Source organism: Numida meleagris, chromosome 27, assembly GCF_002078875.1.
Source record: "Numida meleagris isolate 19003 breed g44 Domestic line chromosome 27, NumMel1.0, whole genome shotgun sequence".
NCBI lineage: Eukaryota > Metazoa > Chordata > Aves > Galliformes > Numididae > Numida > Numida meleagris.
In genome coordinates, this window is record NC_034435.1 from 2,684,577 (window position 1) to 2,700,405 (window position 15,829).

The 15,829-nt window shown below is 54.2% G+C and overlaps 2 protein-coding genes across 2 annotated transcripts; one reads left to right on the forward strand and one right to left on the reverse strand.

The window, feature by feature from the left end:
- Positions 2 to 3,316, forward strand: FGF22 (fibroblast growth factor 22; the record flags this gene model as incomplete). The annotated part of the gene is made up of 3 exons (XM_021379011.1): positions 2 to 206; positions 2,715 to 2,818; positions 2,980 to 3,316. Coding segments are annotated over 3 exons (504 nt in total), but the record flags the coding sequence as incomplete, so codon positions are not given.
- On the reverse strand, positions 6,262 to 15,295 carry RNF126 (ring finger protein 126). Its single transcript, XM_021378473.1, has 9 exons — positions 15,148 to 15,295; positions 11,905 to 11,963; positions 10,017 to 10,080; positions 9,289 to 9,530; positions 8,572 to 8,640; positions 8,424 to 8,493; positions 8,100 to 8,193; positions 7,343 to 7,458; positions 6,262 to 7,110 (listed from the first exon to the last, which is right to left on the reverse strand). The coding sequence occupies exons 1-9, from the start codon at positions 15,220 to 15,222 to the stop codon at positions 6,961 to 6,963; spliced, it is 939 nt and encodes a 312-aa protein (XP_021234148.1). The 5' UTR covers positions 15,223 to 15,295; the 3' UTR covers positions 6,262 to 6,960.

Sequence of the window (15,829 nt, forward strand, 5' to 3'; positions counted from 1 at the left end):
CGCCGCCTGCCTCGCTGGGGCGCTGGCAGTGCTGGCGGGGCCGGGACCGGGCAGCTCCGTCTGGGGCGGCCGGCGGCCCCCCCGCAGCTACGGGCACCTGGAAGGCGACGTGCGCTGCCGGCGGCTCTTCTCCGCCACCCGCTTCTTCCTGCGCATCGACGGCGGAGGCAGCGTGGAGGGGACGCGCTGGAGGGAGCGGCCGGGCAGTGAGTGGGGTCGGGGCCGGGCCGGGTGCCGGGATCGGGACCGCCCCCTCTTCAGCGGATCCCGGAGCCGAGCCCCGACGGCGCTGCGGATCGGGAAGAGCCCCGGGGTCCGGCTCTGCCGCCGTTTTCCAGCCGCGCCGCGTTAGAGCGGGGACAGGGGCCGCGCCGTATCCTCCGCGAACAGTGCTACGAGTCCCGCGTCCCGGCGCCGGACGGGGACAGCCCTGTCCGAAGCCGCCGGACCTTGCTGCCCCTGGGGCTTAAGCTGGAGCGGCTGCTGGTTCCCTCTCAGCCCAGAGTCAGCAGGTGCGCTGACACCACTGTCCTCCAGGGACCCGGTGTCACTTTGCCAGCTCTGCCCAGCGTCAGTGGGGACCTGGGGGTCTCTCATCCCTCCGTTACCATCAGCAGATAACCATCTGCATTTGGGGTCATCCTCATCCAGCGTGGGCCAGGGGGATCCATCCCCATCATTCCCCATCAGTGTCTTGGGAAGTAGAAGGGCTGAAGAGGAGGAGGCCTGGAGAGGGCTCTGGGGTGATGCTGCTCCCAGGGCCCATGAGTGGAGAGGACCACAGAGTGGCCACAGAGCGGCCATGGTTCCTTTGCAGTCAGATTTACTGGAGGGATCTGGGAGCAGTGCAGGTCCCTGTGAGCTGCCTGGGTTCTGCACAGTGGTGCTCAGCCTAATGGGGTCCAAGCCCTGCAAGCAGGGGTTCAGTTGGGACAGCACCAGTGATGACGTGTGGCCCAAGAGCACGGCCCAGCTCTGCCTCACATCAGGGAGGACGTCACCCACCTGGAGAACCCTTGCTGTGCTCATCTGCAGCGGGAGGGAGCCCGGCCCAACCGGGACAGCTGCTCATGGGGAACCCTGTTGTGGTACCAGGAGCTGTTGGGAGCCTGACCGGGCGTGCTGCCAGCTCCCCCACACCTTCCCTTGGCCGTGTGGCAATAGGGCCTGGCAGGCTCCAGGCTGTCACATCAGGCTCGCTCTGGTTATTGGAGCTGCAGATAACCCGTGTCTGGGCTGGGCTCGGGCTCTGCTTCCCAGCCCTCCTGGCAGCCACCAGCCCAACCTTGCCAGGCTGGCTTAGGGCTTCCCCTCCTTCTATCCCACACCTGGATCAGGGCTGGCCCGGGGCCCGCTGAGGGGCTGAGGATTGCTTCCTGAGAGTCCTCCTGTGCCCCATCACAGCCTGCCTGGAGCTGAGCATTTTCCTGGGTACCTGTCAGCAAAGCGTGGCTCTGCCCTACTGAGCGCTGGGAATAGCAAAGTGGGGTTATTTTTAGAGAAGCAAAAGTCCTTTGTTATAAATAGCAGCAGCTCCAGACAGCGATAAACTGCGATGGATTTGCAGGCATTTTCTCAGCCCTTCCCCACGGCTGCTTGTTAATGGCTTTGCTGTGCTGGGACACGCTGGACCACACCACGCACGCTGGTGGCCGGGCTGAACATTTCTCCTCTACATCATCCCGAAGCACTGAGCTCTCCACAGTGCCCAGCTTGTCCTCATGCCACATTCAGCCCCATCCCCTCCCAGCAGCATCACAGTGGCCCCGTGGAGGTGATGCCTCCGTGATGGTCAGCCTGCAGTGGGTGGGTGAGGCCTTGCAGAAGACCCTGCCCAGAAGCTGTGGCACTCTATGTGCTGTGAGCCACCCCAAGCCTCTGCGTGTCCTCGTCCCCATCAGCGGGGCCGTGGGGCTCCCCACGTACAGTGGGGATGGGCTCAGGCTGACGGCTCTTGTTGGCGCGGAGGAAGAGAGGGAGGAAGAATCCAGAGAGTTCCTGGCAGTGCTCTGGGTGTTTCCATGCTAAAATCCACCTGGTCTGACCGCATGCCTTTCCCATTAGCGGCTCTGACCGAGATCCACAGGCTGGGTGCATGCACCTTTAGTCGAGCCCTGCTGTGGGGCCAAGCCCAGGGCTGCCCCCATAGTGCAGCACTGCCGCGTCCTGCAGTCCTCCCCACCCAGGTTCCCATGTCTGTGCTGGTCCCAGCCAGGCAAGCGGCGCTGGTGTGCACGGGCAGCACCCCCAGCAGTAGGATGAGGGGTCTAGGAGCTGGGCTGGGTCCCTGGGGCTTCACAGCATGTTTTGGGCACAGGCTCAGCTGCTGATTCAGGGAGAACAAACGCGAGGTGAGCAGGGGGCAAAGGCTGACGGTTGGTTCCAGGCATGTGGAGCTGCAGCTTGGCCTCATTCCAGCAGAGCTCTGCACCCAGGGGCAGCTGGGCACGAGGGAAGACGGGAGGAAAGGCCAAACCCTCCCGGATGATGGGCTTGCCCCTCCAACATGCAGCCCCTGCTCGCCACCATCCTTTCACGGAGACAACATCTGTCTGTCTGTCTGTCTCTGCAGCTCTTGCATTGGCTGAGGTTCCGCAGTGGCGCTTTGTGGGGTCGATGGCACTGCCCCTCTGCGGTGGCACTTTGTGGGCAGCGGGGGGAAATGCCCTTCCAGGAGGTCTCCCATCTCACCGCAGCGCTTCCCTGTCCCGCAGGCATCGTCGAGATCCGGTCGGTGCGTGTCGGCGTCGTGGCCATCCGGGCGGTGCACACCGGCTTCTACCTTGCCATGAACAAGCAGGGGCAGCTCTACGGGTCGGTAGGTCAGGCACTGCCTCCCGGGGCTGGCATTGGAGACGCAGGGCAGAGCCGGAACGGGGAGGGTCCTGCACCCACTGGGGCCGGTGCCCATGCCGCTCCCCGTAGGGGACGGCACCCGCGGAGCCCTCACCCTGCTCACCCCCTTCCCTCCTCTGCCAGAAGGAGTTCAGCCCCAACTGCAAGTTCACGGAGCGCATTGAGGAGAACGGCTACAACACCTACGCCTCGCTGCGCTGGCGGCACCGGGGCCGCCCCATGTTCCTCTCGCTCAATAGCAAGGGCAGGCCACGGCGAGGGGGCAAGACGCGCCGGCAGCACCTCTCCACCCACTTCCTCCCCATGCTCGTCGGCTGAGCCCCTCAGGGTGGCGGCTCCTGGACAGTCCTGTAGGGGAAAAAAAAAAAAAATCGGGAAAAAAAGGGCTATTTTATATATGTACATATCTGTATATATATATTTTTTTGCTATTTATTGTTTTGGTTTTTTAACTGCACGGTGGAGGATGGACGTGGATGGCAACAGGTGCAGGCCCAGCGTGCAGCTGCGTGGTGACAGGGCCACGCTGGGGCTCTGCTCAGTGTCCCTTCTTGCATCCAACCCGAGGCATGCACCCGCCATGGACAAGAGCTGATGATATCCCAGCTTCCTGCCCTGCTGACAGCATCTCTGCGAGGGGACAGCAGCTGCGGGGCTGGGAGATGCTGGGGGCTGTGTTTGGTGTCTGAACACTCGTGGAAATTAAAGCTGTGTTCATGGCAAGGGGCAGCAAGTTGTGGCAGTGCGATGCTAGGCGCTCATGGGCTCCTTCAGCCTCGAGGTGCTGCCCCGTGTTGGGAGCTACAGACCCTGGTATCCTCCCTGCTCCTTCCACTCCACACCTGAGCGTGCAGGTAAGGATGCACTCAGCCCCAAACCTAGCCATAGGAACAAGCAGCAAGTGATGTTTCAGGGATGGAGTGGGAGGAAACGGCTGAGGGAAGGGAGAGCCCTGGATCCCAGGCTGCTGCGGGGTGAAGGTGCACGAGGTGAGCTGAGGGAATGGCATGGCTGCATCCTGGATGAGCACCCTGTGTGGTGCTGAGACCATGGCCCCGCTCCGCTCCCTCCCAGCAGATGGGGATGGAGCTGGGTACCAGGAGGTGATTCCAAGAGCATCGCCCCAGGCACCGTGGCCAGAAATAGTGCCCGTTCCTCCCGGCCAGGACACGTTCCTGCAGTGCCTGCTGCACCTCACTGTGAAAGGCATCGCAGCGCGGTCACCGTGTCACATCAGACGTGAGTGATGGCCCGAGCTCAAACCACCAAACTCGTTCCATTTCTTACCAAACCAGCTCCCAGTGAGCCTGTGGCAGGAGGGAGCAGCCACTGTGGTAACTGTCGGGGCTGCAGCGGGCACCAGCCCCCGACCCCAGGAGCTGCAGCACCCACACGCTTCGCTTTGCCCATTTGAAACCCACCTCGAGCATCTCACACATGGGCACAAACGGCACCGGGACCTTTCCCTCCTGTCTCTGGGATCCCTCTGCCACCGCCTGCTCTTGAGCCTGGGATCCCAGCAGCAGAAGCTCCTGGCTCGACCTCTGGCCCAGGATGAGCCCTTCCCCTGATCTACCAGTCCTGAGATAAACCCTTGTCCCAGAGGCATCCGCCTGCGAGATCAAAGCGGCTGCAGCGCAGCCTGGTTGAGCTGGCAGAGCCAATGACAAAAACATTCCAGGGCAGTGGCTCAGCGCTGGCTGTGCCTCCTTGCTGCCAGCCCCCAGCAGCTTTGGCAAATCGCTTCGTGGTAGCAAAGACGGGATGCTTCCTCCAACCAGCCTTCCCTTGTGTTCCGAAACGGTTCAAGAAATGCCACACGACCCCTTCCCCCTCCTATGGGGGGGTACAGCCCTTCTTAGGAAGCTCTGAGACCTGGGCAGTTCCACTCGGTGCTGGATCCCCATTGGTTTGTTCCACGGTTCTGCCACCGCATCCCCATTCTGTGACACCAGCAGGGCAGAGTCCAACCCCGCAGGGTCAGCAGCTCCTCCATTTCTCAGCCCCAGCCTCTTCCTGCTGCGCTCCCAACGCCTCAGCCACAGCCGAGCTCCTGCTTTTGAGTCACCAAAGAGACAAACAAGTGCAAGAGCTTCGGGTAGGCGTTGGGACAGCCAGGTCACCGTGCCACTGGGAGCCGGCAGAGAGCAGCGTGGGCTGGGGGGAGCTGCCTGCAGCTGGCACTGCACAGGGCTGGGCTGCCCTTGGCAAAGCTGGCTCAGCTCTTGCTGTGCTCACCCAGTGCTATCCGGGCCCAACAGGAGGGTACAGGGCCAGGATTGCATTTAGGCCAGGCCCCAGAGACCATTGGACAGTCACTCAGCCCAGGATGCACCTAAGAGCATCACTAAGATCTCCAATAAGCTTTACCCTCGTGCACCCTGCTTTGCATTTGCCCAGGGCCAGGAGCACGTGGCCACAGCTGTGCACCTACAGAACCTCAGCGAGCTTAAACCCTCCCATGTGCACATCCTGCTCTTGTTGCAGGGCTGCTTCCCACAGGCAATCTGTGAGGCTGACATAGCAAGGTAAGGAAGGCTGCAACCTCCCCAGGAGACAGCCCACAGCCACCAGGAGACCCAGCCCTCCAGATCATGCATCTGTCCCAGAAGAGCACGGGTGTGGAAAACGAGACCACAGCCTTCCCCAATCACCTGACAAACAAGCCTGGGGTGCACGACCCCTCCACGAGGGTCAGGGAGATCCATGGCCAGCCTCAAATCCCTGCAACAGAAGAGGCAGCAGCTCACCCCTCACGCAGCCCCACGCTTCCCAAGCTGCTCATTACATCCTCTCTCCTGCCAGCACACGCAGCAAGGAGCCTGGGTTTTGTCCCCACCTCAGCCCAGGGAGGTCACTGCCACCTCCAGTCACATATTTCTCATTCTCCAGTCCACAGCTCTGTCACAAACTGTCAAACACACCCAGGTATTTTGTCTCTCTCTTCTTTTTTTTTTTTTTTTTCTCTTTAATCAGCTGTATTTTAAGTAACTTTGAAATACATTTTTTTTTTTTCCCCTCCAAAATCTGGTTTTTCCTGTATCTTATTTGATCGCAATGAGATTTGGCTGGTCCTTGCACAGATGCACGCCCAGTCCTGCTGTTAACAGTGGAAAAAAGTCTGTTCAGAACTGCAACAGGGTGATGTAAAAAATACAAAAAAAGACCGGGCAAGCATGCTTTTAGTTGCAATCCTGCAGCCAGCTGCTCAACAACCCATAGGCTGGCAATGCACGGAGGGGTGTTGGCCACGTTGAAGCCTGGAGCTCCCAGCACACCTGCACTCAGCATGCCAGGAGGGCTCGGACAAGCCCAGCCTGCCCTTGGGTGAAACCAGGCTGCTCAGCACAGCAGTCTCCGGAGACCTTACCCTGTAGTTATCCTCAAATCATGCATAACGTCTCATGGAGCTGAAACGTCCATTTATTTCAACAGCAGTAATAATTTAAAATTATAAAAACCCTTTCGGTGTCGAGTTATCGGAAGGGCAAGGTTGTAAAGAAAAATAAATGGGACTTGAGATGGCGGAGGGGGGGGGGGAAGGATAACGGGGTCTGTTTCAAGAGTTCGTTTTCTCAGTGACAACTATTTGCCCTCCCCAGCTGAAGATCCCGAGAGGGAGGCAGTATCATTATGCTCTCATTTTTAAGATTTCAATCTCCAAAGCAGAAGAGATAGTATCTAAGGGGAGGAGGAGAAGGAGGAAAAGCAATTAAAAAAAAAAGAAAAAGGAATCTCGAATTCAAAATCTTACAAGCAACCTTTCCATTCAGAATTGCAACCATTAGCTCAGTGCCTCAGGTTTCCCCATCTGTGGAGCACTGCAGCCTTTCACTGCAATTGTTAAAAGTCCACGTGGCAAATGGATGAATTTTATTAACAGACAGAGCTCTTTCCCCATGACAGAACTTGAGGCTTCTCATCTCTGAAGGATCCAGAGTCTCCGCGTCTTCAGAACTCAAAAGGGAATTCTGGGGGTGCTGCTTCCCTCTTGCTACCCCCTCCCCTTGCTCTGCTCTGGAAGCCCCTTTTGCTGCTTATGTTGGCTGGGGAGGGAAGAAGGACAATGGACAGGGCCCCAGGGACAGAGGGTTGGATTAAGATTCATGAGTTGTTCGATGAGTTCTCGTTACTTGGTGAGCTGGAAGAGGAGGAGGAGGAGGAGGATGAGAAGTTCATCCCTGTGAGTCCAGGGGGGTTTGTAGCAGTGTTTTGTCCACTGAGGCTCTTCCGGCACACAGGACACGTGTCATGCTTGGGAGAGCAGACAAAAGAAAAACAAGAAGTAAGGGAAACAGGATTATAAACAATACAGGAGCAGCACTCAAGGGAAATGCTAAGATTACACTCCTTCCCTCTCATCAAAGGTTGTTCACGCTTAGGCCTCATCATGAGGGCGTAAAAAACCATTTACAGAGCAGAACAGTAGCACCAGAAAACATCCGAGTGCTACAAAACACAAGAGACCCACTCAGAAGGCACCAACCTGTTCCAGCCACGGGACTATGCAGCTGTTGTGGAATAGGTGATTGCAAGGTAACTGTCGGACATTTTCCCCAACTGTATAGTCTTCTTTACACACAGGGCACTCTAACCCAGAATCTGTGTCAGAAACAGAAAGCAAAACACAGCTGAACAATAAGGCAGAAAACAAAGTACCTGACTCACCCTCAGTGATCCCATCACCTTCTCCCTTTTCCCTCCCCAACGGCTCTTGTGGCTTCTGTCCCCTTCCCTGCTTCATCTTCGCAAGGGGAAAGCTCGCTGCTTTGCAGTCCTTACCACCATCACTCCCCCTTCCACTGTCCTGGGTTTGCATCACTGTTCCCTTCCTCAGAGTACAACACACGTTCAATGATCAGATGCATGTATACATACACATACCTGCAACAAAGCATCTAGTGTTTGATTCGCATCTGTCCAACTAATAAACTCTCACCCAGCTTACAGCAAGCCTGACAGAGCTGCAGCCTGGCCCATCAGTGTGCATGTGCTTTTTCAACTCTATTCACACTGAATTCTTTGGAACAGACAGTTTGGCTCCCCAGGGCAAATCCATCCAGTCTACTCTGCCCTTTACTTTGCACGAGCATAGCAGAGAGCAATAATTCAGCTTTCTCCCCACTTTGAGATGTTTTAGGCCTCGAAGGTACTAGCAGACAAAATTAAGATCACAAGAAAGGGTTTACACAGATTTTTCACAGACCTCTTTGTGCACAGTTCGCTGGAGGAGATATACACACCTACGTGTTCCTGTGTGATCTGTACGGTGGGGAGGGCCTGGATCTTTTCTTTGTCTGCTGGCGGTGGTCCAGTGTTTTCAAACTGATTTAGTAACTGAAAAAACAAGAGGCCACAGAAGGCAGAAAGATATGAGCTCAGCAGCTCACACAATCTGTGCCTTTACCAGACTAGGGCATTTGAATCCTGTGTCCCCTGCGCTATGGGACCTCGTCTCCCATTTCTACACCTTCAGGGATTTGTTCCTGCTGCATCACAGCGGGCGATGATAATTTTGCAAGCACTACTCAAGAAGATCCGAGGCTCCATTACAGTGCTAATTTTACCTGTGTAATAATTGCATCCAGACCATTAGCACCCCAGGCATAGTCCATTGGATTTGAATGCAAGACCCCCCTGTAAGAATAAGAACAACAATTAAATTCAAGCAGAAGCGTGGACAACCTCAGAAAGAACAGTTCAGCTTCAACTCACCAAGGACCGAGTCCTAAGTTTGGTATTGTTGTAGGTGCAATAATACCATTGACCAGCTGCTGAATGATTCTGAAAGACAAGAAAGCCAAGATTAAACAAGAATCTATACCTGCTCCCAGTCCAGAGATCTGACATGGAAAGAGTGGCTAAATACTATCACATCATTAGAGAGGACAAAAGCAAGAACATAAGCATCCTGTTGCAATTGCAACTGCATCTTACAAACTGATTCTTCATTGCCAAAGAGAAGACTGAATGCTTTATCCAGATGGAATGATTTCGGACAGAGACAGCCTGAGTCTCTCCAGGATACTTTTAAAGAAACTTCAGTCTTGCTCTCCAGAATTTCATCTTGTTTTTCCTCACAACGAGCACGGTATTTTCGCAATATCCAGTGATGACCAGGAAATGCTTTCTCAATGTGTCAAGCTTCCCAGCCTCACTGCAGCTCAGGTAGAAAAGCCCCTAAAACTCGAGGCAAGAGCGTGGCAGGCTGAGCTGAAACCTGACCATCCAGCAGCATGAATTCACAGAGGACAGAGCTGGGCACCTGCAAAGGGCAGCCACACAGCACAGCCGTACCTACGAGCAGCCTTTGAGAGAACGCTTAAAACGAGGAGGAAACGGACGCAGGCTGATTTGCAATGAACCCGTCGGTGGAATAAAAAAAAAAATAACGAGGCTTTCTCCCACAAGAAGCTCAGCTGCAGTTCTTACCCCTCCAGTGTGGGAACCCCCTCGTGCCTGCCAGCAGCACGCCGTGTGGCGAGGCGAGCCCTGGGCTGCCTGGCTCCGTATCGGTGCCGGGACTGATGCTCTCGCTCCCGCCGGTTCTCAGAGTCTCTGTTGTCTTCTGACTGCACATTGGACCCAAATGGAATCTCAAAGCCGTCATCAAATATCCCAAAGGCAAACTGGCCGTAGCCCTGAGGCAAAGTGAATAAGTGCTGATCCACGTTCTGGGAGGGAGAGAATTCGAGGAGCAGATTGTAATGAGAACAGGAATAGATCGACTTTCACTAGTGCTATTTTCCCCAGCCTCCCAACAATGACTTGTTTCTTCAGAGCCCTTGGTTGATACAGGTGCTCAGTGCGTGCTCAGAAGCAGCTGAGGGAGGAACAGAAGCTCAGACAAACTGCAAATGAATGTAAGAAATCAATACGACTTTCCTGGTTTCTCTGTAGCTGCTGCATGCTACTGCATAGCAGCATAGCCAGACAGCTCTCTAAATCCCTGCTTAGCCCCCCCCCCACAACAACAAGCTACAAACAATGATCCTATGAAAAATATTACGTGCCTATTTCAGGAGCAGCGCGTGGATGCCATTAATACCTCCTTCCCTGTATTTAATCAAAATCTAGGGAACATTTGAACAATATGCTGATAGAAAGACACTTCAGTTCAATGGCAAGAAAGAAAAACTTTGAAGAGATAGAGGACTTACCTCAAAAGGATGCCTGTTCTGATCACTGGTTGATGCAGAGGAGCTAGTTTCATTCTCGGTGTTCCTGAGAAGAACGAAAGCATTGGTAAGAGTCACAAGGGTGCTGGGAAAAGATTTTCCCAGCAGAGGGAATCGAGGGACATGAATTTGACACGATGAGCAAGCAGCAAAGCTGCTCAGTAACAGCACATAGGAAGTTAGTCAGAGTTGAAAGGAGCCACAGCTCTGGACCATACAGATGTCAGTCTGCCCCCACATGCTCATTTTCTCCTTGTCCCAAGGAATTCTCATTTTTCACCCTCTGCAACCCTCATCACTCACATCATCATCCATCTTTCCCCACCCTTTTTAGATTCCAGTTTGATGAAGTTAGGGAAAAGTGACTGATTCAACAAGCAAAGATTCTCTGCGCAATCCACCTCAAACAAATCAGCTGGTTCTCCGGGGCACCATGAAGAGAAGATTTGAGGCACAAACCCTGACCACTGTGACCCAGATGTGCTTAAGACTAATCTTGAATCAAAGGAACTTCTCTATTGCAGAAGCATGTGACCAGACGGGACAGACTTAGGAAAAACTCTTAATGCCACCAGGCTTCTGCTTTTGGATTGCTGCAGGAACGTTTACTACTCAGTATCCAGCTCTACACTTCCACGTTATAGGTAACAAAACCCATAAGGTTCAGCAATTAAGAGGCTCCCTCCAAGGTCCCAGCCTGTCACCAACACAGGAAGGATGACCCAGGTTCATTTTCCACCCCTGGGGTTGGTACAGTGAAACAAACCATTGCCTTCTCAGTACAGACACCTCAGTCTGCAAAGACCACCTCCCTGCCAGCTCTAAGAACACACATCTGAGATGCATCCAAGCTGTGTGTGTGCCAGCCTGACTCCACGCTGTCCGGTCTGATGACTGGCAAATGCATCTGAAACATTTGGACACTTTTGCTCTTGCTGATTCTGACACTGCCAGAAAACACTTCCACTAAGTCATCAGTGAAACATGTGAATACAGATCTCAGCTGCTTCAGTGCGGAGTCCAAAGTCTTAGTCAAGATGTAGTGCTACTAGTACTTCAAACCATGTTTCATACAATCCCCATTTTGCAGATTCCTCTTCTTGGACAGCTGAAATAGAACAGTTCAGCTGTAAGGGACATACAAAGACCATCAAGTCCAACTGCCAGCCTTCTTCAGGGCTAACCCAAAGTTAGAGCCCACTGTTGAGGGCATTGTCCAAGTGCCTCTCAAACACTGACAGGCACAGGGCACCAGCCACCCCTCTAGGAAACCTGTTCCAGCAAAGAGATTTTTCCTAATGCCCCCATCTGAACCTCTCCAGGACAGCTTTGTGCTGTTCCCATGCATCTCACCAGTGGGGGCAGGGAACAGATCTTCCTCAGCACTTCCCCTCCTCAGGGAGCAGTGAGGTCAATTCTCAGCCTCCTTTCCTCCAGAGTTGACAACCCAGGCATGCTCGGCCTCTCCTCACAGCACATGCCTGCCAGCCTTTTACCATCCTCCTCTGGATGCATTCAAGCATCTTAATATCCTTTTCATGTTATCTCTGGCCCGATGACTCAAAGCAGTTAAGAGCTATCACATGCCATGAGGAAAGCCTCTGACACCTTTTCCTGTTTGCTTTGAATCAACACATTCCTCCCACCGCCCTTTACCAGCAAAGACACTCACCACTGCTGATTTGCCTGGCTATATATGCAGGCTATGCATATTAAGCACTATATAACCATAGTAAGGAGAGACAGGCCAAATATTGGCCAGAAGAAGAGAAACCTGTGTAGTACGTGACATTGCCTTTTACCTAGAAAAAAAAAAGAGCAAAACAGATTGAATTCACCCTAGCAACGACCTTTGGGAGCAGCACATTACCTTGGCTCTTCAGGAAGTTCTTCAATAAAACCAGATTCACACCGTGGGCAAATGTAGTCCTACAGGAGAAGAAACACCGAATGAGAAAAGCAAGCGGTTGGCAAAAGCCATGAAGAGCATCTTCAGTGTGATGGGGTGGAAGAGCCCTGCAACCCATCACCCCAAATCCATGCTGTGATGAGAGAGAACACCACCTGGTGTGACAGCCACATCCCCTAAGAAAGCCATCCTGCAGCATCTTAAGTAGCAGATTTTTTTGTGGGTCAGATGCAATGTGTCGTGTTTCTACCCTGTGGTGACACCACGGTTCACTTTTACTGCACAGATAACCAGATCAGAGAGGCAGCCAGTCTGAAATTCCCCTAGACCACATCAGCATTACAGCAGAATGTTAAAAAAAAAACCAAATAAACAGTCCACCTTGGACTTGTTAGGAAGGGAATCCTGCCCAAATTAAGATGCTTCACCGAGGCATAGACACAAGAACTCCTCTCACCACCTGGCTGGGCACTTCTGTAACCCAGTCTTAAATCCCATTTAACTTTATTTGACAGGTAAAATGAGCTTGGCCAGCTCATACAGACAGAACAGAGCTATTGTGAAAACTATATTAAGAAGTACATCCACCACCAGTATGACTTGGCACAGATGGCAAGCAGAGGCCACAGAGCCAGAAGGACCCCCCCAAACCACCCACCAGGAAGGGGAACCGTGAAGCTTGAACCAGGCTGGAACCCAGATTTACATAAGATGTAGATAATACTAATTGATCCCCCGCTACAGACAAACCATTAGGTAACATGTGATGCAGTTCCAGGGGTAAAGTGAAAGCCAACCCAGCAGCTTTCCCAAAAGAAGAGCACTAAAACACTGCCCTTTAAATATCTGTGCATTTTTGGGGGCTTCCCCCCCCCTCCCCCAGGTGGCCAAAGCATCCTAATGAATGAGACAAGGAGGGAATCACAATGCAGGCTAATTAAAGCATCGTTCTCACTTCGGAAGAACTTAATGGAAAGCTATCGTTGATGTCGTCCGGGGTACCCAGCACTCAGAGACACAAGTGGGTCATTCTGCAGCGCACAATACCAGAATGTCACACTCCCACGCTCAGTGCTCATTACAGAGAGCTACTGCCACCCTTGTGGCTTTTAATACTGAAGACTGAATATGACAGAATAAACAGCCTGTGTATTGGGAGCAGGATTCCTCAAGAGTTTGCTACAGTCAACTTTTTCACCCCCCCCCACAGTTCTCGGTGTCAGCAAGGAATTGATACTTCATGAGCACACTCGCAGCGAGAGAAGAAGCGCAGAGCACTTCGGCTCACAAAAGGGAATTACTGGGCTGTTTAGCACAAAGTGGCCACATGAGAAGAAGTGACACCACATGGCACCACTGAGTCACAAGAGGAAGCGACAGACGTTGCACCCAGCCCCAAACTGAGCCTCGTTCAGGGCTGCCCTGGTGCAGGACCTGGGAGATACAGGACCTCACGTAGAAACTTCACACCCTTGCCACCGCTGCATCCCGGTTGTCCTAAGGCACAAAGCAAAGTGAATGGATCCCCAGGAAGAGAAGAGGCTGACAGCCACGTGGGCTTTGTCAGTTAAGGCGCTTGGGATCGCTCCTCAAAGCAACGCAGAAAGAAAAAGTGAAACAAAAAAAAAAACAAGATAAAACCCAAGCAAAATGCAGCAGGGTCAGAGATCCACTCAGCTCTGTTTCCTATCTGCCCAGCAAGATAAGGAAGCAGCAGGCACCCTCCAGTTACAAGACCTAGAGAAGCTGCTGCTCCCTCTGGGCAGGGCTCTTTAGGTTGGAAATTGCGAAATAACTCGATCTAAAGAATTTACACAATGTTTGATTACAAGAACATTTCTGCACCACATCACCAGTCTATAGGAACTCCTGTGTGCTCTACAGGAAAACAGATCAGTTACCCCTGCAATAACCTCTTCCTGGTTTATTTTTCACCCATACATCACGGGGATAAATTATTACACTCGATGCACTTGAGAAGTCAGCCATGCAACGCTCTCACCTCTCCCATACAAGGGAGTTGCATGGGTTTGTTTTTTCTTTGTTTACAGACTCTGAACGTAGAGATCAGCAAATTCCTTTGCAGCTGGAACAGCACAAATGTCACAGCTCATTGTTTCTCAGGTTGTTTGAATGAATCCTTCCCCAGCGCATGCTACGGTACCTTCAGCAGCAAGGCCTGCAATCAGGGAGTAAAACCAGCAAACTTGGATCCTAAAACAACTCCGTGAATTATCTGCCCGTGAGATCTCCATCAATGAAAGAAGCCGTCAGCTCCCTGCTTGAGCCTGATGCCGGCTACCAGATGTGCTCTGCTGGCCCAAGCCCAACACAGGGCACTGGAACACAAAGAAGTGAGCGCTGCTCCTGGATTACAGCCTTTCAGCTCCTGAGCCACTTTCTCCAGCCGGGCTGTTTGCTCAGCAGGAGGATATCAGTAGCTTTGTCTTCAGACTCATACACACGTTGCTCAATCGTCGCCGAGGCCCACCCTCACCTGACCACTGCGAGAGAGCAAAAGGACACAGCGCATTTCCAACCCAAACTCACCCAGTCGAAGCAACCACGGTAAATAAATACATCAACGCACGAGCGTGGCGACTTTCCAAACGCGACGAGCGATTGAAAAAGAAAAAAAAGCAATGCCTTATTCTGACGGGATGCTACAAAACGTTTCGGGACAGACTCAGTAACACCAGCGGGATCCTCGAATCAAAGCCACCATCTGGCAGCTGAGCCACGAGCAGCCCGCTGTGCGAAGCAGCAACACGCGGCCCTCGGGCCGCACCAGCGCCGGGCGTCACCGCGACGAGGCTCCGTACGGACCGGCCCCGGGAAGGCCTCGAACGGCTCCGGCCGAAGCGGCACGGCCCGAGGCCTCGCCCCGCACAGCGGGCCCGACGCTGAGCCACAGAACGGCGGGGGGCGGCCGGGCCCTCGGGGCTCGCGGAAGGAAGGGGGAAGGGAAGAGGAAGGAAAGGGACGGGGGAAGGAAGCGGCGCTCCTCCAGCCCGCCCGGCCCCTCGGCCTCCCCCTCCCGCTCAGCGCCCCCCAATCGCCGCAGTCCCCACCGCCCCTCGGCCCCGGCCCGGCCCCCCAGGCCTCACCCCCCACGTGCCCGCCCCGCGGGGCTCTGTTCGCCCCAGCGCTGCCCCGCGGTTCCCCCGAACCCGCCCGGATGCGCCAGCGCCTCTACCGACTCACGGGCAGGCGCGGAGCGATCTCGGCCGAACAGCAGTGGCAGAAGAAGCGGCCCGGCTGCGGGGAAGCCTCCGCCATCTTCCCACCCCCCCCGCGCCGCCCCGCCCCACCCGGCGACGCACGGAGGAGGGGACGGTGGCCGAGAGGGGACAAAAAGGGACGGGGGCAGAAACGCGCGGAGTGGGCGGTGCCGAGGCGAGGGGCGTGGCTTTTACCAGGTGGGGGCGGGGCTTCGCGGGGGCGGGGCCAATCGCGTTGCGCGGCGCGGATAGCCGTAGGCGCGCTCCCGTCCCCGTTCCCGTTCCAGATCTGTGCTTTTCATCTTGGTAATAAAGACTAATAATTGCTTTAATGAAGACTAACGATTACTCAAAAGCTGAATAATTTCCTTATTAAAAAAAAAAAGAAAAAAGACGCGGGGAGAGATTGAGCCCATCAAAAAGAGGGCAAAGCGGTTTTCCCGTGAAAATCCCCCATATTCTTTAAAGATCGGCCCTGCCCCACTGCCTCGAGGGAGCTGGGTCTGCTCACAGCAGATTTGAGTCACCCCAAAGGCAGCGGTGGGGCGGCTTTCTCACGGTGCTGCAGAGCAGTGACGAGGGAGGGGGTGGCACCTCCCGAGCCTGCATCAGCAAGGCAACGTCAGGCAGAGCAGAGTCCTGCTGGGGGGAAATGAGGGGAGATG